At 43.1% G+C, this 26,834-nt stretch overlaps 1 protein-coding gene and 1 pseudogene across 2 annotated transcripts; one reads left to right on the forward strand and one right to left on the reverse strand.

Annotated features, from left to right (window-relative positions):
- Nucleotides 1–653: 653 nt before the first annotated feature.
- LOC115401538 (protein LEG1 homolog) lies at nt 654–2,972 on the forward strand (annotated as a pseudogene).
- Nucleotides 2,973–7,046: 4,074 nt separating this feature from the next.
- dpf3 (double PHD fingers 3) lies at nt 7,047–26,207 on the reverse strand. Of its 2 annotated transcripts, XM_030109784.1 has the most exons (12): nt 26,092–26,207; nt 18,381–18,541; nt 16,364–16,471; nt 13,307–13,440; nt 12,868–12,963; nt 12,674–12,746; nt 12,232–12,273; nt 11,365–11,502; nt 11,132–11,260; nt 8,026–8,138; nt 7,569–7,650; nt 7,047–7,413 (listed from the first exon to the last, which is right to left on the reverse strand). In XM_030109784.1, the coding sequence occupies exons 1-12, from the start codon at nt 26,121–26,123 to the stop codon at nt 7,346–7,348; spliced, it is 1,176 nt and encodes a 391-aa protein (XP_029965644.1). In that variant the 5' UTR covers nt 26,124–26,207; the 3' UTR covers nt 7,047–7,345. The 2 variants fall into 2 exon arrangements, with proteins under 2 accessions (XP_029965644.1, XP_029965645.1); XM_030109785.1 differs by lacking the exon at nt 12,232–12,273.
- Between the last annotated feature and the right edge of the window lie 627 nt (nt 26,208–26,834).

The following is a 26,834-nucleotide window of genomic DNA, read 5'->3' on the forward strand; positions in this document are numbered from 1 at the left end:
ACCTCAGAAGCAGCGGCCATGCCGGTCTTGTTCCAGCAGCGGTGTGTCGCATCTGCGCAGTAGAAGGGCCCGATGCCGGAAGGCGACTCAGATCAGGCCGGCTTGTCCATCTTCGTAATCTTCTCTTTGTCTTTGTCTTGTCTCAGGCTGAGAAAGAAGAAGGGAGCGCTTCAGGCCTCCTGGATTATATCCGCTTGGGAGCGGGGCGGGGCGTGTGCCAGCGCACGGGCATGATTGGTGTGGCAACTTTTTTGATCTGTCTCAGTGTCTGGCTGGCGCCAAAGGAGGGTACCAATAGCGAAGCCCGTAGGTGGGCTAAGCACCACACGAAGTAGAACTGCAGCTGTAAACACACTGTTACTCTGAAACCTTTATATGTAGTTGTGCTGTATCAAAAAAAAAAAAAAACTGAAATTATAATGAATAATTTCTCAGTCTTTGTTTGTGGAGTTTCACGCTCGTCCTGTGCATCTCCTGGGGGCTAAGCACCCCCTGAACATAAAACCTAGTGAACCCCTGTCAACCTGTCAAAGACGGTTCAATAAATCGAAGGTCACATTTACTAGTGTGTGCGCATGTGTGTGTGTGTGTGTGTGGGTGGGTGGGTGTGAGCAGGATGTATACCAGTCCAACACACTCCATCGGTCCAGTGCTGACTTGGCTCAGTTGCTCTCTGCAGATCCATTGCCTCAGCCATGCTGCGACCGGCAGTCCTCGGCCTTCTCCTGGCATGTGCAGCCACCCTCTGCAGCTCTGCTGTGGTCCCAGAGCAAACCGTCTCCTCCTTTTCGCACAAACAGCCGGCGATTTGAATGAATTTCCAAAGCAGGGTGAAACGGTGGTTGTGAACCCGTGGCATTATCTTCACCGCATGAGCATGAACCGTCTGATGATAGCCTCTACAGCTCCCTTCATGGGAAGCATGGGACCAAATCCATCCGACGGTTGCATGTGGGGATTGCCAATGCAGCTTTCATGGCTACTGAATTCAGGTAGGATTCTTTCTACTTTTTTAAATATTTCTTTTCTCCCTAATGAATAAAAATCATCTGTAAATGTGGAGGGTAAAAAATATTGTAAGCAAAGGATCTCGGCATCAGCTGACAATATGTTTCTGTAGGACGTCTGGCTGATCCAACTGGTCAAACCACTTGTGGGGTAGAAACAGAGGACCGCATGTGCATTTCTCCTAACAGCTGGTGGGCCTGTAAGTATGACGAATCAACATAAACATACATGCACATACAACACCCATAAACAAAAATCAAATAAATAAAAAAATAAATTAACATATTTCTCTCGTCTCCAGGCCAGAACTACTTTGTCTCTGCAATTCCATTTCTGTGTGCCGCAGAGCAGGGCATGCTGGGAGCAGGAGTGACGGTATGTGGTCAGCTGCATTAAATTGAGACTTTTTTGAGAAAAAGTATATGGGAATTAATATTTTTTACTGACGATGATGGCGTCTTCAATGTTGAATCTTCCAGGTTCAGATGGAGAATCCCGATGGTTTTGAGGAGTACTGTACTACCTATGCTGACTGCTCAGCTAAGTACCCTGAGGTTGTAGCTAAGTGGGATGCCTTCTATCAGGTATTTGAAAACCAAACAAACACAGTTTTACAAAGAGAATTTAATTGATTATTCAGGGTCAGATGATTGTTTTCCATGGCACTGATTTTCCCAGCATTTTTCCATGTACATCATGTACATTTCATTAGATCTTTTCAGAAAATGATCCCAAAAAAATCATTAGAATTTTTTACCTGCTTCAAAACACATCAAAATCCAATGTTTTCTGTCTGTCGTTGGTAGTTTTTGCCGTATTTAGTGCAATTTCAAACTTTTCTGTGTGCTCACTTCATGAATGAACCAGTATGTGAAACTGTACTCCAGATCAGATCACTCTGAAGACTTCCAGAGACTTGATTCGTATTGTTTAATGCTTTACAAATGCATTATTTAAATTACTTTTATCATTGTTTGACTTATATGAGGGTTTGAAACCTAGTTAGATGTGAGTAAGGATATTTCAGCCTCTACCTCAGTCAGTCTCCTCCTAATCCTTCACATCTTTGTGAAACTACAACTCAAAATAATGTTAAAACTCTTAAAGCTGTTACTGCTGTGATTGAAGGGTCTCAAGGCTTCGGTTGACTCGACCCTTCCTGACAACGAGAAGAAAGACGCACTCCTTGGTCTCTTCTGGGACGGCCAAATGACCTCAATGCGTACTGCTGCAGTGTGCAAAGCCAAGTAAGGAGTTGACTTCTTGACTTAAAGGATCAGTGTGTTGGATTTCAGAAGATTTCTTTGCAGTAACTGAAAATATATACATAGATGATTCCTGTCGTGCTGAACTGTCTGTTTAATCTGTATCTTTTCTCCTTCCTTCAGGCAGAGCTCGTACTCCCCTGTGGAGACTTCTTTCGCCAACAACTGGATGGTTTCAGCTGAGTATGTAGCCGGAGCGCGTTTCCATTTCAACTGGATAATGCCGTCATGTTTGCTGCTCCCATGCCAACTCGACTTTTAAAGGTAAAAAAAAATAGATAAATACATGTTTCTAAATTATGAGTCGCATTTCTACAACCTGTCTAATTTTGGAATTCCTCTCATCGGTCTTCTTTGTTCATGTTAGGAGGGCGATAATCCACCTGATATTGCTGATCTTACTACAGAGGAGAACCACACTAACTACCTTCTCCTGGATCAATAGCATCAACAATGCACTTGGTAAGTCACACACACTCACATTAATCTTCGTACAATACCATTCTCCAGAATGTGATCATTAATTGTCAATCGTATTATCTCCCAGGTGGGACGCTGGTGAATTTATGGCACCGTGCCATGTGCTCCGTGAGCACCAGAGAGAAGGGCAGAGACATGATGTCGCAGCTCATGCTGAACCCTGCATTCGCCACAAACACTTTTGTGTCCATCATCACTGAGATGGTAATAAACTGCTGAGAGAAACACTGATCAACAGAAGGATGGCGTCTCTTTTCACGCAGCGGCTGCCACTTTCTCTCTTTTGCACGTTTCTGTCAGGCCACATTGTTCAAAATGGATGTAGGTTCAAGAGTACACCTGCTTGTTTTCCATGCGTCTTTTCACCTTGTCTTATGCAATTCTGTTCCATTAAAATAAAGTTTGAAAAGAAAAAAAATCCCACTGTCTGGGAAGCTCAAACTGTAGCATCTGCAATGTGGACTTCCCCCTCAGGCAACGTGACCGCACAAAATCTACAAGGTCCCACTAACAACTGTGGTGAAAATGTCTTCCTCCATGAAGAAATAACTTGAGGTCCAACACTACTTGACGAACAGCACGAGAGACACCACACTAGATAATTACAAGAAAATGGACCGTACCTACTCAAGCTGTGTTGCTCTAAAAATGTTTCTTCATGGTTGGGTCTTGAACCAGGATCTCCTAAGAAGGAGACGAAGGCTGATCCAGTGAGCTAACTGCAGCTCATAGCATACACATTTTTACAGAGCAGTGATCCAGGGAAGCACATTTTGAATTGCAATTTGCACATTTGCAAAAAAGGTTTGCATTTGTAAAAAATATATGTCATCCTTTGCTGCAAACATCTTGTTCCAAGATGCAAATCATAAAAACTGCATGTTGTCTCAAATTTGTTTTCTTTACACCTCTATCTGATTGGACAGTGACAAATTGAACTGTCAATCAGGGACCATCAGAGACTTGCACGGTTTTTACATTATGCTTCACTTCAGAAAACAGGATGTTTGCAAAGGAACGCCTTGAAATATACAATGATTATATAAAGCTGTAAATCTTCATCTGAATAAGCAATTTGACTTTTAAAAATGTTTTCTTTATATTGGCCAATTTAAAACAGTTATATTCAGAAGACTTTTTAAAGGTTTATTCAAGTGCCCACAATAATCACAACAATCAAAATACACATAATAATAACCATTATTGTTGTTAATAAAAAAACCCTGCAGAATAACACTGTGCCACACAGTTATGACTTGTTTCGTCAGTTCACTCCACGATTGTTGTTACACACACACAATTCATATGACTTTTTCAGTTTAAAGAGGGAGGAGAACTGTTCTATTGATCACTAATACAGTTCCACCTCAGTGTCATATTGACAATGATTAATTGTTGCTAATAAGCTCATGTTAATGAAGTGGACGAAAAAAAGACATGCAGATTGTCCATATATGAAAATGAAAAAGAAAATTAAGATTTTAAGCAATAATTTTCCAAATGGCTCACTGTTGATTTTGGGAAAACAAATCATGCAAAGCAATTTTCTTTCATGCAATAAGATTTTTTTTTTTTCTTGCCAGGCTGCACAGTGAAACTCTGGTCCTTTACAGTCACAGCTGATGGGTTTATGCAGCAGAAACAAATAACTGTAATAACATCCAGGTCATTGTACATCCACTTCTTGAGTATTTACTTTATACATCAGCGGCATTGTCGTTACCCCAATCTACATAACCCCTGAGCAAATGATCAGCTGAACTTTTTTTTTTTTTTTTTAAGACAATTGTGTCTCCCCTTTTTCTACAGATAGCAGGTATTTTGCAAAACATTTAGGTTTTATCTCGTGAAGTCTGGTTGGACTTTACTTACTTGATGGTGATGTTGCTGATCTCAGTAATGAGAAACACATGTTGTGTTTTCTCCTGGACTCTTTGTCCAAATACAGCTGAAGAAAAACAATTCTGTAATTGTCCTGCAGTTTAGTGATTATACATCATGGAGTTAAGAATTCATCTTTAATGGCAGTTTTGTTACTGAATACAAATTGTTTAAACTTGTCACCATAGTGACAATTATAGATTTTACAAACTGTATGACTTACTGGATTTTTTTGTTGTTTAATTGCTGTAATGAATCATGCTCAGTTTCCTAGAAGCTGTTTTCTGAGCTGCTGACTCACTTTTACTTTGGTACAGAAAATGATCAGAAGCTATTTCAGTCGTACAGCGCTCTCTAGTGGTGATATGGTGTAATACACTGAAAATTCAACTACAGTTTTGCCATAATCGCTGTTTTCTTCCGATTTTGACCGTAATAAGAATGTGAAAAACAGCGATGACTCAAAAACTTCTTGTTTTTTTGTATTAAATACAGAGAGGCAAGAATTAAGGACATGTTTTTATTCAAACATATATTGTAACATTTACTTTAACAAATACAACACACAACTGGCATCAATAATAATAATAATAATAATAATAAAAAGACATCGATTCCAAAGGAAGACGCAGAGCCATTATACCCACCATAGAAAAAAAAAAGCACAACAAAACCCTTGTGTGTGTTATTTACAGAATGTGTCTATGCTACAGGCAGAATGATTGTCCATGAAAAAGCAATATCAAATACAAATTCACAACAACAAAACATAAATGCAGAATGGATACACGCGTGTAGCCGACGGTGTTCTCTATAGAGTTTATTTTAGGATCGAACCACTTTATAAAGTCTGTAAGAAACAAATTATCCAAAGTAAACAAAAAAAAAAAGTATTTTCAAAGGTTTTAGAATTTGGTTTTCAGCCAAGTCACTCAAACAAACCAACTTCTGTCTCATAGCTATAAGTTCATAAAGAAACCCTCAGAGGAAACACAGGAATAACAACACCGCTTCCTCCGGTCTGTACCAAAGAGTAAATGCATGGAGGATTGAGAACAGTGGTTCCCAAACTGTGGTCTGAGGCCCTCTCTGGGACTGCCGAGGTACACATTCAAGGAAAAAATGGAAAATATAAAGAAATCATAGGAAGTGAAGCGATTTCAAAAGATCGGAACTGGTGTTTGATAAACAAAGGATTAGGATGTGTCCGTTTCTTTCTCTCCCTCTCGACACCAAAAACAGAGGAGATCATTTTAAAGTAATTGATCTGCACAATAAGAATTCAGATGATGGTCGCTATCAGACTCCACGACTACATAATCAAGTGTCTTGAGAACTTAAATGTCGAAATCTGTTCAGGATTGTAAATGTTTAAATGAGAACCAAGAAAATATTAATTTCATGTCATTGTAACTTCTAGTTTTAACTTCAGTCATTTAGTAACGGGCATGTCGTGCTTATACTTCATATCTTCAAAAAAAAAAAGTTTTACATGGGTTTCTTTGTTCTTCTTTACTTCACTACTGATGCAGATTTTTTTTTTATGGAGAATTTAGGCACAATATTTGGGAATCACTGATTTTCCAGCACTGATAAATGTGGATGGTAATACTGACAAGTAAAATCATGAAGAAGTGTTTCTTTTTCATTTTTGCCATACTGTCAAGCTGAATTATTAGGATTATGGTTTGACTTGTGAAGAAGTCAGAAGATGGGATGTTTTTAGACAGATACACAAGGGGAGCAAATAAAAACACTTTGAGAAAAGAAATGAAAAGAGAAAGACAACGATTTACAACTTCATGTTATAAGAAAATGGTATGTAATAAATATAATGGAGGAATAGAGTCGAAACAAAATGTACAAACAGAAACGCTAAAGATTTCAGTTTCTGCCTGGAGAAAAGCGAGAGGTGTGAGTCTGACTTGAAGACATTTATTTTAAGTGTATTTTGGACGGGTCTGCTGGTGAGGTAACTCAGCAGAGGGGATTATTGTGGACCAGATGAGAGGATCTACCCCAATCCTGACTGAGATATGGAAAAATACACCGGCACGGAGGACATAATTCACCATGCTACAAAAAGGACTGATCGCCGGCCGACTTTATGGCCCCGTTTCCCCGTAACAGCCTCTATAAATTTCATGGGGCTTGACAAAACCTTTGAGAGATGGCATAACTAAACACAAGAGTCTGTCCAGATATAAAACAAGGAACGTCACTGTAAGGTCTAAACACGGGAGAGGAGCAGGAGCAGGAGCTCAAACAAACATCAGTCAAACTCGCTCGCTGCTCCTCACGGGAAACCTTCCAGAGCCCAAGAAAGAAAGCGACGCAACTTCAAAATCGTGGGTGTGTTCGAAAACAAAGACGTGCATCACACAGTGTCGGCCGACGTCAGTCTCGCTTTGGCTTTTTTTTTTTTTTTTTTTTTTCTGCCGTCCGCTAAATGGTGAGGTAGAGAAATGACTGAATAATGGCAAAGCTGCTGTTCGCTGACTCGCCGTCAAGACTTCACACTGATGGCGTCCGCATGTGTCGAGTGTCCGCGTGGCGACATGAGAGGTAGTGGACGTCTGTGCCCTGAGCCTGCTAATGCACTGGAGCATGGCTGAACGTGTGTGTGTGTGAGTGTTTGACGGTCTCAGAGAGTTAATGTTAGAAACATATATGTGTGTGTGTGTGTGTGTGTAGGTCTTTCCAGGGCTTTATTAGGCCTCTCCGTAGGCCGAGGCTTTGTCTTTCAACAAGTCCAGACACAAGTGGCAGCTCCAGCTCCCTGCAGAGAGAAAGACAGAGGCTCAAATCGGTGCTTCTTCCATATATAGCCTTCGTCTGTAGTCATCCTCACGCATGCAGAGCGCGACATGTGTGTATAGTATCGCTGCGGCGGTGTTTAGTGAAAGCCCCGAGAGCGGCTCTGTGCTGCGGTACCTTCGGGAGGCTGGGTCATCGGCGGCTTCAGGCAGTACATGTGGTATCCTCTGTCGCAGTCGTCGCAGAACAGCAGCTGGTCCTGCAGGAGAAGTGCAGAAAAGCAGGAGTTTGTTAAGACGTGCCTGAACAACTCGGTAAAGCATGAAAAAACAGTTCATCACAATACTCACAGCCTATAATCAAGAGCTGTTCAAAAGACTGACTCTGTGGCTTATTTTTTATACTTTGTAGGCATTAACGAGATATGAATTCATTGCAAACATTTTATGTTTAGCTTGCTTGTTTTTGCTGAGTTCTATGCAGATGTCTATTTTCAGTCTCAGTGAAAGTCTCAAAGAAGAAGCTCGCGTGTGAAAACCGAACAAAAAACAAACCGGTTTCGCTAGTCCAAAGTGAGAACTGACGTTTGTGGGGATGATAATGATTGGACGAGACCTCCTTATCCGATACGTACATCGTTCTCCGAGGTGCCACACAGGCTGCAGGACTTGCACTCGATGCACTGCCACTGGTACGTCCTCACCGCCTGCATCATGTTGTCTGTGAACTGCAGGCAGGTCGGGTGTCCTGCGACGGCACGAGATAACAAAGGAAAGGGAGAAAGAGCGGGTTTCAAGACGTGTGAAAGGAATATGATCATTTAACTGCAGCAGATTAAAACTCTGCAATCTCATTTTGTTTTTTCTCAAGAACTATTTTTTCATAAATATCACCACTTGACAAGAATCCTTTATTCCCCAATAATACCCTTTTCACCCTGCATTCAAATTTCTCCTTTTCAAAGGACCAAGCTATGCATGTGCGTGCGTCTCAATTTGTATATGTAAATGTATATTTCTTTGTGCACAACGACATTTGCGTGTCTGCGAGGATGTTCGTTGGTGTATGGCGCCTGCACCAGTGTTCAGAGCTGAACGGTGTGTATTTTCATCCATCGTGCATGATACTGCTTTGACATGTGTTTGGTGTGTGTGATTCGTGTGTGTGATTCGTGTGTGTGTGTTGTGTGCCATCAACCACCTGTAAACGTCTCTGCCTTCCCTTCCAGACACGCAGGTAGACACTCTGCGGTCTGTGTGAGCTACTTTTTGTTGAACCAGGATCTAACCAGGCTTCATGTTACACTGAACATCACAAAGACATTTCTAACGATCGTTCTACTCAGTGTTATGAAGGCTTTAGCTCAGGAGGTGAGGAGAGAGAGAGAGAGACAGAGAGAAAGAGAGAAAGAGAGAGAGAAACTACTGGTCTCAAACATATTTGGAGTGTGGGATTGTATCAGATACACACTGATCTAACTGAACAGAAAGATTTTGCAGTGTAAATACAAATGTGAGAACTAGCATGAATTACACACACAAATCTGTGGAGCTTTTCCAAATCTCAAACACAATCAATCATATGCATAGGCAAACTGACACACACACACACACACACACACCACACACATAAAGAAAGTAAATAAGCAAATAAGAAAAGGGAAAATCATGCAAGAACAGTCAAGATCTATTTTGTTTAACTTCAAATAAAACTAAAACTGTATCAACACATAAACTTGGTATATTGAGGTAAAGTATCTACGACTTGTTGGATTTCGTGTGTCCGACAGCAACACAATGCTGTCACCATAGTGATCACAGTGTCGATGTCAATGGGAAGTCAATGAGCCGTGAATGAACCACAATCCTCGATTCATGTCTGGAAAGATGCCAAAGACACTGATCAGCCTCTAATGAGTGAAAAAAAAAACAAAAAAAAAACAAATGACAGTGGAGCAGAGTTAATGCGGTGAGACGGTCGAGCTGCTGCTTGTGGACAGGAAACGGTTGTGGCCGTTTGAACGGATTAACTTTAACTGACGTTCGCCGACAGCAGGCGACACCATGAGCGCTTCTCGTCAGCATCTACAGATAAAAGTCATCCAGACAGACAGCGAGGCGCGATGGGGTGGTGACTGGCTCTTACCTCTCATCTCCCTGCTGTCTTTGGGGTGACTCACGAGTCCGTGTGCATCCCTTCCCCTGCTACGTCTTTATTTGTTGTGAAAAGGTTTTGATAGTTGCTTCTTATTTTCTATAATCTCTCCTGTGAGCTTGATTATCTAATGCAAGCAGAATATTACAGTTTGTTATTGAGATAAGAATTTGAATCCAATAAAAAGATAAATCACTGTATCCAAGAGAAAAAAAAATCTTCCCAGAAGAAGCTTCATGTATAAACAAAAACAACTCTTCCAGAGGTTTAAAATAGTCCCTTGACTTTTCAGAAATGTCTTCAGGACGAGTCTCTGGAGTCCATGACGAGTCTTCAGTTTTCCATTGTTCCCTCAATCGTAACCTTTAATCAGAGAATCTCTCCGTGAGGACGCCCCGTCTTCAGCCGTCTGACAACCAAATGTCTTCCGCCTCTGCGTCTTCGAAGCCATGAAACGTGGAGGCCTCGCTGTCGGACGCGCTGCCGAACAACTCCTCAAGAGCGCTCGGCTTCCTCCCATCCTTCTTCACTCCTCCTCTTCCAGCTACCATGAAAACATCAGCGTCAGAGCAACACAGACACAGGCCACAAACGTCAATCCAAAACATCGCGCTCAACCCAACACTCTGTGATCGGACTGCGGCGGATTCAAGAAAACGGACTTGCTGAGATTTCCCAGCGATGCGTCTTCTGGGCAAGTGTTGGGAGAAGAAAAGGGGCCGTAGGGTGATGCATGGAAACCGAGTAACAAAGGAGTGAAGGCATGTCGTCTGAAAGCAGAAGTCCTGACGGATGGGCGAGGCAGACATGGAGGAGCATGCAAGATGGACAGCAGCAGATCCTGAGAGATTCACATGAAAACTCTGGAAGTCTGACGATCTGTGAGGCTCATTGAAAACCCATTGAAAAGACGTTGAGGCAAGCTGGATGATTTCTTCACTGAACACCAAAACCTGACATGAACACACAGCAACGGGTAAGTTTCACATTTGGCTCATATCAGGACTTTAAAGGTCTTAGATGCTGCACAATTTTTGATAATTCCAAAGAATCCTCTCCGAAAAAAATTGTTTGATTATTTTGTGATGCATTACTGCATTACATTTATAAACCACTTCAGAAACATGGTAAAAAAAATTGACAAAGAAAAGAGAAACAGCGCAAGAAAGCAAAGAACACACAAACAAGGCTGTGGAGAAAAAGAAGTAAAGAAAAACAAAAATGAGATGAATAGCAGACAAAAGTAGAGTGTTCCAGCAGATTTTGCCATCTGTTTTTAATAGAATCTTGTTACCAAAGGTTTGTGAGGAAACCTCAAAGTTGATGTAAGATACCACTTACCTTGTCGACAGAAATACAGGTTAAGGTCTGGTGACATTTGCACCCTTCTCCATCAACTTCACACAACACACTCAATATAATGCAATTGTGGGGCCAACTAATTTGGCTGGCAAACTCATGTACTCAGTTATGCCGTGACAATCCAAATGACCGGTGTCGAAAAGCGAATAAACATACGACGATCACGTCCATTTTATTGTCTTTTCTAAGTGTCTTCTCGACTGGAAAGCAGACGGAGCACTCACCAGAGCGGCCGCAGTCGGAGCAGGACACCAGCTCCTCGGCCTGCCCCGTCTTCCTGTTGGAGTCCTGGTCTCCCAGGCAGAAGTCACAGTAGTCGTTGGGGATAATGGCGCCGTCTGGGCCCTTCTGGGCTGCGAGCGAGAATATGAACATGTACAAATAAAAAATAAATAAATACTTTATGCATTATAATATCAAATTGATTGATTTGATTAAATTCCAGCAGAGGTCTTACGTTTGTGGTTGTCGGAGCTGTGCGGAGGAGACGGAGCCATCTCCGTCTCCTTCTCTTCCTCGCCCTCCTCCTCCGCCAGGTGGGTGTGGGTGTAGTGGTAGCTCAGGCCAGGCCGGTTCTTGTAGCGCTTTCCACAGACTACAGATAAAAAAAAGCGGCACAGGTACCATCAGAATCATGCAGGAGTGTACACAGGAATCATGGATTTTCTTGTTGGGAAGCAAAAATACGACTGTAGGTTTAATAATCTCCTTCAAATCCGACAGCGAAGTGAGAATGAGTTAAAATATAACTGATAAAGATGACACAAGAGACACACAGCGAATGTAAAATCAGGCATTTGATTGGACAAAACTATTTTGACTACCTATGACACGCTGGCTTGTCAAGGTTTCATCTAAGTATTTTGTTTTTTCAGTGAGCACATGGAGCCGTAGCCATTATAGAAGTTCTTCATCTCGCAGCTCACCAGCACGCTCCTGTAGCTGTCGCTTTTCATTAGCCTCATTGTTTCGATTCAAAATGCGTCCAGTTATACTCCCCAGACCCTCTCAGTGTGAACACTTCTGCAATGGCTACCCATGAGAGTCACGCCACATGCACGTCTCCCCGCCGCGTCAGCTGAACCGCCGCCCGAGCGTCGTCCGGCGCATGCTTTGCGACGAGAGCAAGCATGGGGGCGCGCGGCGTTAGCGTTAGTGTCATGCAGTGCTTTTGTCGGAGCAGCCTGGACTAGCGTAAAAGCGTTTGTAAAGCAATGCAGCGGTGCGAAGAAATTAGCATTCAGCCAGCCATTCCCACAACAGGCGCCCCTTTTGATGTATTTCCCCCTAAATAAAAAGACAAGATGGCGACAGGTGCAGATACCTTCTTCAGCCTTTTTTGAGTTAAACTTTTGTTTGTATCTATCTGGAACAGAGGAGACACAAAAAGCAAAACAATAACGGAAAAGACAGATCAAGACACAAAAATGAGGATGAGATCGGTTTGTTTGGCTCGGTCATATAGTAGCGTCTCTATCACATCCCCATGGCAATCCATTCTTTCCTGGACTCTGTCCAGGTACATAAGTGGCATGCTAGTCAGGGCTGAGATAACAGCAAACTCTTTTTCTTCATGCTGCAGAGGACTGCAGAGGAACAGACAGAGAGAGGGCTGTCACCAGAAGATGAAGGGAAAACACTTTATCCTCCCCTAACCGTTAAAACTAAGGAGCTCTGTCGCTTTCAGGAAAAGCAGGTAACGTACAAACTAATGGCGCCGATCACAGGATGGCGCTGTAAACGGAGCAAATTTAGTTTTTCCTTACTGTCACAGACGTAAGGTTTATCCTGGTCGTCCGTGTTCGCAGGCTCTGTCCTTCTGCGACTTGATCCTCTGTTCTGGAAGCAAACACAGCAGATAATATGTCTGAAATCATACTTTTCAATTATTTTCAATAGATTTTTTTCCTCTATCATATAAAAAAATATATAAGCACCAGCTTTAGTGTTTGACACTCACTTTGCCTCTGTTTCTGTTCTTTCTCTTCGGAGTGTCTATTTCAAAATCGTCGTCGTCGTGGTAGCTGTCCCCGTTTTCTTCTGCCTCCAGGACTCTCTGCAGAAAAATAGAATTATGTGAAGGTGTCAGGCGGAGCGGTGATGGAGTGGCTGACACGCTTGCCTCACAGTAGGAATCTCCAAGGCTCAATTCTGGGCTTGGATTAGACTGACACTATTGACAGAAACATATCGCCCGTGTACAGTACTAGTTATTTCAAAAATGTTGCATTTACCCTGAAGACAGAGGCCTGTGCATTCTGAAGACATTTCCAAAAAGAGCCACTTTGATTTTGAATGTTGCAGCTGTGCAACTTTTCAACAAGTTCGGCTTTAAAAAAACAGTGAAAAAAATACTGTTTTTGTGAGATCGTTTCGATAAAGCTGATTTGCTCGTATACCTGTATTTCCAGCAACGTCTCCTCTTCCTTCGTGATGCTGTTTTTTTTCTCCAGCAGACTGTCGCCCCTCAGGAGGGCCTCCAAGGCCGTGGCCTCCCCCGGCGGTCCCTCGCGCTTGGGGGCCAGCTCTGCTTCTAAAGAGAGGAAACAGGAGAAAGTAACAGAAAAGAGCGATTGAGGTGTGTGTATCTGCATCGCATCGCCAGCCGAGTGTGTTACGAACTGTGGATTCACAGCTTTTCTTCATAAAAACGTCCGTTTCAGGAAATCGTTCAGCTTCACCGTTTTCAGACCGACACCAAGCTGGGGAAGTTGTTCTTTCATACACTTCAGAAATGTGAAGACGTGTCCTGCATGAGCCACAATCACGCCCAGACCTCGTGTCGAAATATTTATATGACTCTGCATTATTTTTTAATCGAGCTGCTCTACTTTCCATGCCGTTTTGTGTGTCATCCTGCTGCTGACAGAGTGAATTCAACACGCATGTCCATGCTAAATGCTTAAATGCTACCTCATAAATAAAACACGTGATTTTAAAACCCTGCAGAAAACAAAGAGGCGGGAAGTGGCGATTCCGCGTCAGGCCAGGCTCGTAACAGTTCAGTCCACTTTTACTGCTAAAGCTCTGAGCGTACGGCTTTTTGCAGTTATTCTATCTAGAAAGCACTTTCCCGAGGCTCGGTTTCTTGCGAGCGGCTCAGTAATTTAGACATAATTACCATAATTCCACTCTGCCAAAGCAGGCAACGCAGAGCCAAGTTATCAGTAACAGTGTGGACATTGTATAAATGTTTCCCCTCCATGGCCGTTTTGGAAAAACTGTAAAGTGGGAAAAAAAAAAAAGACTCAACGTCAACCTGAAGCAAACATGTCAGGTGTGCAGCGTTATATACTTTTAGATTCATATATTTTTGTTTAATTTTTTGACTTGTCATTTTGCTTTCTTTCCTGTCGCTTCATACTTCTTTTACCTCTTTTCATTTCCGTGGAGATGAACTCGCTGCAGCACCGACTCTCTCCTTTGAACTCTAATACCAGGATGAAAACACAATGAAGGCGCAGATGAGATAAGAGAGGCAGCGTGCGGCGGCACGTCTGCAGACAACAGAGGAAGCTGACTGAATGCAGAGCAGCATCTTCCTCCTCCTCCTCCTCCTCTCATTTCTTTGTGGGTTTGACTTCTGCGCCTTGTCAGTCTTTTTGCTCCGTACACCGAATCCCACCTTGATTTCCTTTGCTCCTCTTTGTATCCTTTCCTTTCATGCCCGTGAGACGCCTCATGTTTTCTTTGACAGGGTTTTTTTTTTTTGTTTTACCTCCATCAGCAAAAAAGCTTCTTATAAAGGAACGCCAGCGCTTATGCAAACCCTATTGATCTGAACCGACTTGGAGTTTTCATCTAGCAGGTCGCTGTTTTTTTCTTTTCTTTTTTTTCACATGAGCAGAGTGTTTCTCTCATATCGATTTCTCTTCTTTGTTCCTCAAGTCTAGACTTTAAAATTCTTCTTTTAAGCTTATAACAACCACGCCGTTACCAAACCAGGAGATGTTTGTCTCATTGTTGTGTCAAGTGCTGCTTATTGGAGCTTTCAGCTATCAAGCTCCTTTCATAAGGAACCAGCTCCTCCTTTCAATTTACAGGTCGAACATGGTTTTTTACTTTGAAGATCAGACTTAAAACCTGCCTTTTGGATAAAGCCTAGAGAGCAGGATGAATCTTCTCAGTTTAGGGTTTAATATTCACAATAATAACTCACATTTAAGCTAAGAATCTGTAGTTTGAAAGTTCACCTCTGAGAGAAACAACTTTTTCTTCATATTTAAATGTAGAATCATGACTAAGCTCCTTATTAATTATTTTCAGAATGTTTATTGTGAGTCTTTTACCTCCTACTTGTTCAACAAGAGCAAAGTTAGATGACTTTTTAAACACGTCTTAAAACAAGCAGATTTAACAAACTGACTAAAGCAAAATGGCTTCATAGAAGCAGATTCTGAAGTGAACTGGAGCATGGAGAAAACAAAAAAGTGAGAGAGGGATCTGAAAACAAGGAATTAAAGATTCTTTCGGTGTAACCTTGTGGCACGGCCTGCATGTATCCACACGGAGACAATCCTCTCTTTTCAGGAAGCATTAAATAAACATAAAGCATTTGCTGAAGCCAGGGAGGGCAGAATTTACATTCCTCTGTCATGTTTTGATAGATATCTAGGCCAAACTGCACAATTGGGTGTCTGAAAAACAAAGTTGAGGAGTTTTTCTCTTTTGCTTTCAGCCTTTTCAACTTTAGTGCAGCTCTCGATTTTTATTTTACCCCTTCACGTTGTTCAGTAGACTGAATGGTTGTTCCGTTGCTTATTTTTCCAGAGACCCCATCCCCTCTGCTTAAAGCAGAATCTGTCTGAGCAGGAAAACTCTGCAGTATTATATTACATCTGGAAGACAGCGAAAAGGAAACAATGGAGTCGAAAAGCAGAAACAAAGACCGGCCTTTACTTCCACCCTTATCGGGTTCCTGGGGCATTCCTTCCCAAAACCCCCCCCCCCCCCCCCCCCCCCAAACACATACTGTATGCGTGCATGGATGCACATAAAAAAACACACACACTTCCACCTCATAAGACTCACTTACATTGTAATGCCTCATGGACAAATGATTATAGAGGCCCAGTCAGGGTGCTCCTGCTGCAGCGGGGAGCAAGAGTCATGTGTACGTGTGTGTGTGTGTGTGTGTGTGTGTGTGTGTGCGTCTCTACAGCCACAGAACAGTGAGAAGGGGCATTGATTCAAGGAGGAGAATGAACCTGGAGACCTGGCGAGAGCGACTGGCTAACCAGAGCCAGATGGCCAGATAGCGAGCGTTTCGGCTCCACAACAGTCCCAAACAAAATACATAGATCAGGGTCGCAGCTGGAAACTTAACCCTAAAACAACAACATGCAGTGGCTGCACTGACTTTTATTGTGCAACTGTGGATCGGTACTGCTGTGTCCGCTGTGATTGAGATGCTTTTCTGCATGTGTGTGTGTGTGTGTGTGTGTTGCTTGTCTCACCGAGGCGAAGCTCGCACAGGCGGAGCTGTGGATCCAGGGGAGGGTGGAGTCGCCTCTTCTTCCTCCAGCATCGAGCAGGGTAGGTATACATCTGTCCTGCTGCCTGACCTGGACACACACGCAGGTGTGTATAACACAACACACGAAGATTTTTATCAACCATGCATGGTGATTATTTAACAAACCACAAACAAAGCATACATTGACTTTGTTTAACGTGTGCTGTGGCCTTTAATCATACTCCATCATTAGAAGACAGAGATGAGGGGAAAGGACAGTTTTTATGTCTGCATGAGCAGAGAGAGAGAGAGAAAAAAAAATCTAAACAGGGAGGGGCAGGGATAAGCCCAGAATAAATGCATATAATGTGTGCTAGGTCTGCCACAAAGTATAGGGTGTGGCCTGAAGGGCTTTGCATACAAGATGGAGCGCAGGCTATTTGTGTCCGGCTCTCGGTAAAGAGCGGATTGTTCCCTCCGGCTGTACAGACAAACCAGATGTGCATAACGCATTCTGACTGCCTGTTTCAGGATAAATCAGCAAGTGGGAGCTCATAAAACATCCAGAGGAAGGGATGACGGGATTTTTTTGTTATTGAGGAAGGAGATTCAGAGAATTGTCCTTCATACCTTAATGTATGCTGGCAACAATATTCTGAACTGTTTTTTACTTTTTGATTTTTACTATCAATACCACTCTCTGGTCCACGTACTGCATATAATAACATATCACAAGGTGGCTTTCTGGAGTCAACTCTGATTTCCCACCAGGCTCAGTTGAACAACTTCTATAAAACCACTAAATATTTTTCAACCAGCAGTTTATACAAGACGTCACTTAGTGAAATTCAGAGTGGCTGATAATCGCCCCTCCTCGCAAGTGCATTGGGTTATTTCTTGACCTTGTCAACCTTGTCAGATTGTGGCCGACCACAGTTTGAATTCCAGTTGCGGCAGGAAGAGCATCTGGCTGAAAAAGCTGCCACATTTACAGTGGAAGTTGCAACGACTGACAGCGGAGGCCCTTGTCAAAGGAAGTGGTGAACCGGCTAAAATTAGAGGCATAATGAAAAGTTTTGCCCCTCTGTTCATAAACTGATGTGATTTTCATTATTGCGCGTCTCGCTGCTTCTAATAATAACATGTATGATCATTAAGGACTCAGTAACAGAACCACGTGATATCAGTTAAACCTGTGAGACGCAATATGTTGAGGATCACAATTTGATGTGCAATGAATAAATAAACACCTGAGCGCGTGATGTTAATTGCTTTGTGCATTGGGATTTGCAATTCCAGTTTTTACGAGCTGCAATTATGTCGTGTTTGTTTTGCTTTATTCATTTTTTAACCACATCTTTCTGTTGTTTCCACCTACAGCAGCGTTTCAGAAACGGAGCAGTTCCTGACTTTTAATAATCCTGAAATTGCTCTTCAGCTAGCAGAAAGGATAAAACACGCCAGCATTTTTATATAAAATAAATCCAATGAAAAAACATGTCAAAGGAACCAAGGCGATGCTAACTTCGAGGTTGGGAAGCAGTATGTTGACTAAACGCTCTCTTTCCCCTGACATGTCCTCTTTTCACATACTGTCCGACACAAACAGGGGTTTTTTTTTCCAAGTAAATTCATGAAAATGTCTCGTTTAATTGTTCATTAAGTATTTAAAGTGACTGGAACTCGGCACAGAAAACAATGGTACTTTGTTGCCTTGCTCCACTGCACTGGCAAACGCAGAGCAGACGCTGGAGGCTCGTGAGAAGCCGTTTCAGCATTTAAGGATATGGAATAAATGCTCCAGCAGCTTGCCACAGACGCTCAGAGCAGCACAGCCTCTCATCTGCCCACAAAATGTCAAAGAGAAAATGTATAATCCAAAAGAACTGAAAAAAAAAACAGTCTTCCCCATTATGGCGAAGGATGAGGCAGAATGTAAAGAGCCATCGACTCTTAAAACGCAGATGTGTGTTTTCTGCGCGTTACTGATGCTTCTCAGCCTCTGCGGTCTTCCTCACCTGGCTGACGGTGGCGCTTCTCCATCCAGATGTAGCAGTTGTTCTGTGCCACGCCGGTCTGCGAGTCCAGGAAGGGCATGCGCACGCTGCGTTCGGCGCAGAGCCGGGCATTGTAGTTCCGGCAGTGTTCGATGGCCTCCTTGTAGAACTGATCGCCGAGCCTGAGCACAGGTAGAGGAAGGGAAACCATCTTGCACTCAGTAAAACGCAAACTCTCCACGTTCTGGCCCCCGATCATCTGGCAACCACTGCATAAATCAAAAGCAGCATGAAAGCTGAGGAGCTAAAGAGAAATGCCAACACAAGATGAGAACAATGTGGGCAAGCCTACAGGAAACGATGATGAATCCTGCGAATCCTGCTTCATCCTATCAAACTGATCGATGGGCGCAGGCACACAGACGCACACACACACAAACACACACACTGCCAACCGACAAGGCGGCATAAATCAGGAGGCGAGCCATCGATAATCTCAGCGGCCTCGGTCTGGACTGGAGGCAGGGGTTTTGCAGCTTAGATCGTTAGAAGCCGTCAAAACAAACCCGGATTAGCTCACTTTTACAGAAGATTAAAAGCCTTGGCAAAGGAGCCACATTTTAAAGGAGGCTTTCTTCTCGCGGAGGAATGTTTCAGTGACGAAGAGGTCAAACATGCTTTACTTCTTTTTAAATGACACCAGAAGGGCCACAGTTCCTCCAGAGCCGCAGGATAACGTCTCCTGCTCTGTTTATGTGTCTCCCGGCCCGTCAGCCGTCGCTCTCCCCCCGGCCGGGCGGTCTGCAGATACTCTGCACAGATATGTAAAGAATGCCAAGCTGGACAAAGACCAGCACTCTGGTCACACTGAATCTCACAAAGATGTGCAGTGTTTGGAGACGGAGGGAGCGGAGAGTGGATGAAGTATTATAAGTGTTTGGGGGGAGGGGAGGGGGAGGTGAGACAGGTACGGGGAGAGGAGGGAAAGGGGTGGAGGGTTACATAAGAGGAGAGGCATGAAGAATGAAATATAACAATGAATAAGATGAATAGAAAGGGAAACTATAGACAGGAGTTTAAGTTCTCCGTCTGACAGCTGCTTTACATTTCAAGACTTCGGTGGTTTTCTCTGTTCTCAGACTCACCTGATAGCTCGACTCTTACTCAGGATTGTAAGTTAACTCTTAAACGGGGCTCAATGCAACAGGAAATGAATGAAACTCCCTCTGAGGAGTCATTGAAAGATAAAAACGCCAAGGGTACAATCAACATGTACATTTTACACATTAATGAGTGCTTCTATCCCCCAGTAATTTGTGATTAGTCATATAAAGCATAATAGCATCATTTTCTAGACTCTGCAGCTTTATTCTGTTGTACACTTGAGCACAAACAACTGCAGACTGATGTCAGAGAGGGTCACCTCTTCAAATGAAACGACAACCAGATGTGATTCCTGAAAGTCACAGCATCTGGATTAAAAAACAAACATTTAAAGGCATTTTATTCCGTGATATACAACCTGGCTTTCCAATCCTCACGGCGGTTAGAACTGAGCTGCAACGGCAGCAGTAACTCCTGCCTCCGTGTGCACCTTTAGGGCCACATGTATGACGTCTGGGCTTAAACGCATGTGGCGGTGCGAGCCGAGGTCTCCGCCGGGAGACCCACAGAAATGAAGAATGCAGCTGGTGCTTTTCGGCAACGCGTGTTTTCACAGACCAGGAGTCGCATTAATCCGGCCAAAACTGAATCTCCAGAAGAGACTTCCTGTCACGTAACTCACATTCCCAGAGGTAGAGTCCCATCTCTGCTGTCACTATCTGTTGGCTGGACTGGAGTGTGTGTACACGTACATGTGTGCGTGTGCAGATCTGCGGGCATTTGTCCTCATCCTTCTTCCCTCATTTTCTTCCCGTCCCTGTGTCATCCTGTATCGCATGTATGCGTCTGTCCCATTTCCAACAACAAAGCGTCTGCGTAACGTCCCCGGGCGGCTTCATAAACTCTTACATAAGTGCGTGTTTGTGCATGCCTGTTTGCCGTGCATTTGTCCGTGCACAATATTCATTATGTGAGAGTAAAGGAACAGTTGGCACGAGTGTCTGGAAGACCATCGGAGCATGGCGAGAGAGTCTTCAGCACCGACAAAGCCACGGAGGCGACCATAGGAAACGGTGCTGCGCTCCCGTTTGGACCCATTAGTTGACTGTACTTCTGATCCCATTGATGGAGCTTACATAAGTTGAGCGTTGCAAGTCGGGCAAGGGGAACGCATTCCTGTTGGACAACAGCTTCCTGGATACTGATGGAATCTGCAGTTGCCGTGTGTGTGCGTGTGTGCGTGTGTGTGTGTGTGTGTGTGGTGTGTGTGTGTGTGTGTGTACCACTATGATTTGTCTGAATTGCTCCCATACGAATACAGAGAAGCTTTGTGTACAATTGTTAATCTGTGGAGCGCAAAACACAGAAGCTCTGATGGGCTAAGTGTTGGTTAAAAAGAGGGGAGAGGAGATGAGGGAAGGACAGGCCCTTCTCTGCATTTCAGTCCCACCGCTTTACCCTGTTTATTTTACTACTCAAGCAGGTGTCCATGAATCATTTATTAAAAGAAAACCCCATTCACCAGCTGAAAAGGACAACTTCATTTGCTTTGAACTTGAAGTACTTCCATCTAGTCTAAAAAAAAATCATGAATATTCAAGCTTACATTAAGTTCATCATTATATGATGAATCCATAACCCATCAGGTCCACACTGTGTGATTCACAGCCCGTCTTCTTCCTCTTCACCCAGGAGAATAATTCATCACTAATAGGGCCCACAAGTAGAAGCATAAATCAGCATTATTTTAAATCTCTCAACTCTATCTTTTTTCTTTGCGGCCTAAAAAAGTTAATTTTGACAAGAGAAACAGGTTCAAGACAACTGACCAAAATTATTTCAGTCCTTTTTCAAGCATAAACTTTCCAAAAGTAATGTCTTCTCAGACATACAGAATCAACACTTTTCTTTGTTTGTGTGATTGTTTATCACAACAAAGCGATCATAATGTCATATTCAGTTCCTGTCTGAGACTTTTTTTGCTGACAGGCGGTCTTTAGGCATTTTACCCTTTCTGAAGCCGATCAGTCATCTCCTGCCTCCTCTCTCGGTCTCCTCTTCCTCACACAAGCCACCTCCATCATGTTTATTTGTATTCTTTGTGTTAAATAAAACCAGATAAAAGAAAATCCCTGTCTGTTATGTCCTCCTCATCTGAAAAACACATGTTTTTCATTTTTCTTTATCAGCTAAATGCAGAGGTGAGGCCTCTTCTGAGAACATCACAGGAAGTTCATCGGATATTAAACACACTCTGCCACGGGACGTATAAAGCAACACACAAATCATGTAAAGATATTCTGTCTCACAGGAAAAAACTCAGATAAAAGAATAGATCGGCAAAAATCCAGCATCTAATGCATAAACACCACTTGCCACAATTTGCCTCGCAGATGCACAAACTACACAACCACAAATAAAAGCAGGGACTCTACAACCTGTACATTATTTTAGAAGAGAAACCTTTAAATTAGGCTCTGTTCAAACTGTTAATATGGTGAGTGTTTTAGGAATTCAAATTGGATTATACCTGCTACATGGAAATGAACCACAATGTTTTAGGTGCACAGAAACCCAACGTGTAATTTAGTCTCATATGGTCTACCACAAAGTGATGCCACTAATTGGAATAACTTGGCTTTCAGTACAGACTGAGTGTGTGTCTGGGGGCATGTTCGCATGCATGTGCAGACTCCGGGGTTAGTGAGTGTGGAGCATAACTAAGTCAGTGTTACATTTTACTCTGTTGCTGCAATTACTGGCACTTTTCCACAGTAAAAAATATAACACCACATGGTAAAACTATCATGAAGCGTTTTGAGACACTGTACACGGTGCACTTTCTCCTTTCCTGTCTTTTTTTAAACATAAGGGCTCAATAATGTATTTCAAATCATTGTTCAGTTTAAACATTTTGTGCAATACAGTGGAATGCTCTTAAAATACAAATCATATCAGCATATTGTAGTAAATTCTATTCAATATTTGGTGAGTGAAGTACCTGGAGAAAACTCAATGCACACTGGGAAAACACACAAAATCCACACAAAAAGCTGGACGAAAACTGGAGAGCCTTCGCTTTGAGACGAGAACGTTAAACCATGAGGTTGTTGCAGAAATATACAGTTCATATCGAATTGAGAAGAGTTTCCTGGAGTCTACATATTAACTGCAACAGTTCGACCGCCTGTTTTGATGTTGACTGCATGACCTCATTGAGACCACTGAGCACCAAGTAATGGAAAACAGTATAAACAAGTCGGTCTTTCTCCAAGTAGCAATCAGGAGGACGTGCAGGACTTCCCACTGATTTTTTTTTTTCTTTTTCTGTAGATAAGCCAACTGCAAATACATACATCTCTGAAGGAAACTCAGTGTCAGAGAATTATGGGGTTTAATCAGATATTTGACGTAAGATTGAAAAGAGAGATGCTGCTCGGCTTTGGCTCGGATTAAGAAAGGGGCCTGAGAGGAAGCGCGGGGAAGGGTAACAGCGTGTGGGTACTGATCGGTGTCTTGTGGCACTTTGTAGGCAGAGCATGAAGCAGAGCGGGGTTAGACGGAGAAGGAGAGAGGAGGAGGAGGAGGAGGAGGAGGAGGAGGAGGAGGAGGGGCCCAGGAGGCAGAATGGGAGGGCAGCGGAGAAAGGGGGGGGGGGTTCGATATGTCCTGGGGCACACGTGTTCCCTTTCAAACCCTGTCACACTCATTTTCTCTCAAACACACGGGTGTGTGTACGCACGGGCGCACCCGCACACGCACCCTTGTATGTGCACAAACAGACACACAAAGGGTGTAAAAGTGAAAGGTGCAGAGTGCAGCCCAAAAGACAAGGGGGGAAGGAGAGAGGCAGAGCGTGAGCTGAAGAGGAAAGGGTGTTGCAAGAGGGGAAACCCTGATTCAGATGCTCTTGCTGTTGTTGAACCATGGACTGGGGGGGTGGGGGGGGGGGGGGGGGGAAGGAGGAAAAACTGCAGACCGGGGGCTAGGCAATAACTCATTTCAAGTCAGTAAAGAACAGCAAAAAAGAAAAAAAAAAACCCTCCAAAAGATCATGTTTTATAGATGATGCTATATATGCTTGCTATCTATGTGCCAAATGCAAGGAGTGCACATCAGCATCAGTAAGCAGAACACTGTGCCACTTGCATGTGCAGAATGGAAAATAAGATTGATCCCTGCATGGAGCTTTCTGTTGAAAAAAAAAAAAAAAAAACGTTCCCGGCCATTTAATTCCCCATGCCTGGAAACCATTCCCGGACATTCCCATTCTTCGAGCTGAGACAGACAAAGGCCAGGGTTCGCTGCTGTGCCGAGGCTGGAGCATAAACGTATGCAGTCGGCCTAGAAGCAGCCAGACAGACACTCCTCCTTCGCCCCCCCCCCCCCCCCAACCCACTTCCATCATTCACTCACGCTCACTGACACACAAACTGGGGGAGGGGTGCACGTCTACGCACGTCTGCAACAAAACACATGATTGAAACACACAACCTCAAATACATCAATAGCAACCCCCCCTCCTTCTTTCTCCACATCTCCTTTACATTCCCCGTAATCTCAGCCCACGTCTTCTTGATCCTTGTGCAAACACAAGCAAACCACTTCCCACCTGAGCTCTCATATTCATTATTCTCATTATTCATTATTTACCTAATGATAAGAAAGACAAGTGGGTGTGTAACATATTATGCACATCTCTGCATACGAATTGCAACGCTTATTTGAATACCTCTCATGTCAGCCTCTCATTAAGTCCCGTCCCACAAGGCCTCCCGGTTTCAATCACAAAGAAGTCTTTGTAAAAATGAGAGTTTTAAATCATTCAAGTAAATATCCCTGGAAGCGGTTCAGAAAGCAAAGCGTACTTGCTGCCAGGTGCTGATGGTTATAATTCATCTTTCAGAGCTGAGCACTGGCAGCAGAGCAAGGGTTAGATTATTACCATGTCCTTATTGAGTGCATATGATTTACCGGCCACATCCTGAGGACAGATGAGAAGTCAGGCCCATTGTTTCAAACAAAGTGGATTCAAACCACTGAGCCGAGTGGAAAGTAAACCACAACACTTATTCCCATGGCTGCAAGTCATCTGTTACATGATATTGGCTCTTGCATTCCTACAGAATTTTATCATACAGTTTTCATTACAGTCCTCTCTCGCTCTTTCTTTCTTTTTGCTCTGGGTTCATGCCTGTTTTGGAGAGTGGGGTCTTTGCATTCAGTTGACACACATGCACATTGTTTTCTCTTTCTGTAGATATGAGAGGGGGGCCTGACTGAGAAAGCCCCTGCTGCACGTGAAGGGCAGATGGGACTCCTTCTATCCCTCCCTCTCGCCCCAGCATCACTCTGCTTTTCTTTATATGCACCTCTCTCTTAACAGATGGACCCGGGAAAAATACTGGGACACTCATAATCTGCTGCTCTACATGCACAGTGGACACACAAAGGCAAAACACATACACCTACATTCTCTCCAGTCTAATCTGTTTTGATATGCAGCAGCTTAAATCCCTTTCCCCATCAAGTGCAGTTGTACAGTTACATTTTTTTTTTTTTTGCAATCAACAAAGATTTTCACAAAATAGGGGATTTAATACACTGTGGACTGAAGGAAAACCTCTAAATTTTAATGCTGAAGTACTGTTTCTAATCACGAAAGTCAATATCATGACTGCTCTGCTGATGACAGCGCTCGATGTGAGCTTAAATAATACATGAACTGTACAGAGAGAGAGAGAAACAGACTGCAAATCATAGCAATTCGACAAATCAAGTGCTATTTGCCTTATTTGTCAGTCTGATGCGTAAGATGAATATCCTCATAATAAAAGCATGGCATTTTGCGCAGTCCATTCCTTGAATAACTGTGTGGTCCATTTCACACAGCCAGAGATAAAAGCTGCTGTCAGCAGCATGAAAACAAACAAACATCCAGAAATATGTTCTGGAATAAAAGTTTAACCAAGTAATCCCACCAATATTCTGTTTAGATCACACTGCTGCATTAAAAGCTGTAAAGAAGCTACGTAACTGGGTATTTATGTATCGATCTTACAGCTCAGTCACCAATATAGTACACATTTAAAGTAGAAATGTATCCATACGTTACACCTATTTGCATAAACGGGAGATGATTCTATAACCCAACACACAATAACCCGCTGTGCATTGTATATATGAATCTGACAGACGCGCAGCAGCGCGCGCTCAATGCGCGCTTTGTGGCACCGCTTGCATGAAAACGTCCATGCAAATCGACGGGGTCAAAACCGACAAAGAGCCCCGCGTGCGAACTTCTATCAGGCGCATTCCAGAAATAAGATTGTTGACAACTTTTCTGGATGAGCGAAACCCAGAACGCACAAACGTGGATGTGGCGATTTTACGCGCGGAGATGGAGATGTTTTCCCTGCACGGCGTGCGCGCTTCCAGCGCTTTAATTACATTACTAAACAACAGCGAAAGGGTGGCGATACCTGAAGATACAGTGTCCAAGCGCAACTGAAAGGTGTTTGATTAGTGTTTCTCATCCAAAAGCGCGTTCAACTCCACGTGTACTTGATTCGCATTGGCAAAATCAAACAGACACCACGGTAAAATTACACAAAAGGAATGTACTTACGATTTTAATGGATTATGAATGACAGTCGCCATTTTCCAGCCGGACTGTAACGTAATATTCCAAATCTCGGTGTAGTTTTGAGACCCCTATGAAAAAAACACAACAGCCAATGCGCTCCTGTGCACCGAGCTGCCTACCAATACAACACCAGCATGGAGACATTAGGCGTGGCCTCAGATAAATCTGTCAAAATTACCTTCCCAGACCCCAGACTGTGATCCTAATACACACAGACCTAATTTGGTCTAATTTCTTTCATTATAATCAGCGCAGAGTGCATCATATAATGGTGAGGTCGTTCTATAAATTGTTTTGTTTTGCGTTTTAATTTATATATAGATTGAATCCGATAGTAAATAATTTGTTTTTCTTGATAAACGCCAGGTTCTAAACTCATTGACATTTTTGCGGTAAATTTATATTCTCAATAAATCATTTGCCAATATTTACACAAATGTCTTACGTCACTCGTCAATAAACCAGCCAATCAACATCTGACACGTCACGCAATGAGGTTCAGATTTGACCAATGACCGGCGTGTAAGGCGGGACTACAGAGCAGCAACAGTACAGTAGGTAGCTCATGGTGTTTGGATATTTCTAACTTTACTCCAGTCCTTAGTATAAGTCGAAAATAAAGTTTGTTAGGAGGATTTTGGTTCTTTGAGCCTTAGTTTCGCTACTCGTGTTAAGTGGAAGACATACACAGAACAGATTTCCCTCAACATGTGTCGCTGATATTA

This window comes from Salarias fasciatus, chromosome 15, assembly GCF_902148845.1.
Source record: "Salarias fasciatus chromosome 15, fSalaFa1.1, whole genome shotgun sequence".
Lineage (NCBI taxonomy): Eukaryota > Metazoa > Chordata > Actinopteri > Blenniiformes > Blenniidae > Salarias > Salarias fasciatus.

Excerpts from the sequence above, each read along its gene's own strand:
- dpf3 (XM_030109784.1), bottom strand. The coding sequence starts at position 26,123 with ATGGCGACTGTCATTCATAATCCATTAAAATC. Across the intron at positions 18,542-26,091 it reads ATTCATAATCCATTAAAATC|GCTCGGCGATCAGTTCTACA; the intron begins GTAAGTACATTC and ends ACCTGTGCTCAG. Across the intron at positions 7,651-8,025 it reads GTGGCACCTCGGAGAACGAT|GACCAGCTGCTGTTCTGCGA; the intron begins GTACGTATCGGA and ends CTTCTCCTGCAG.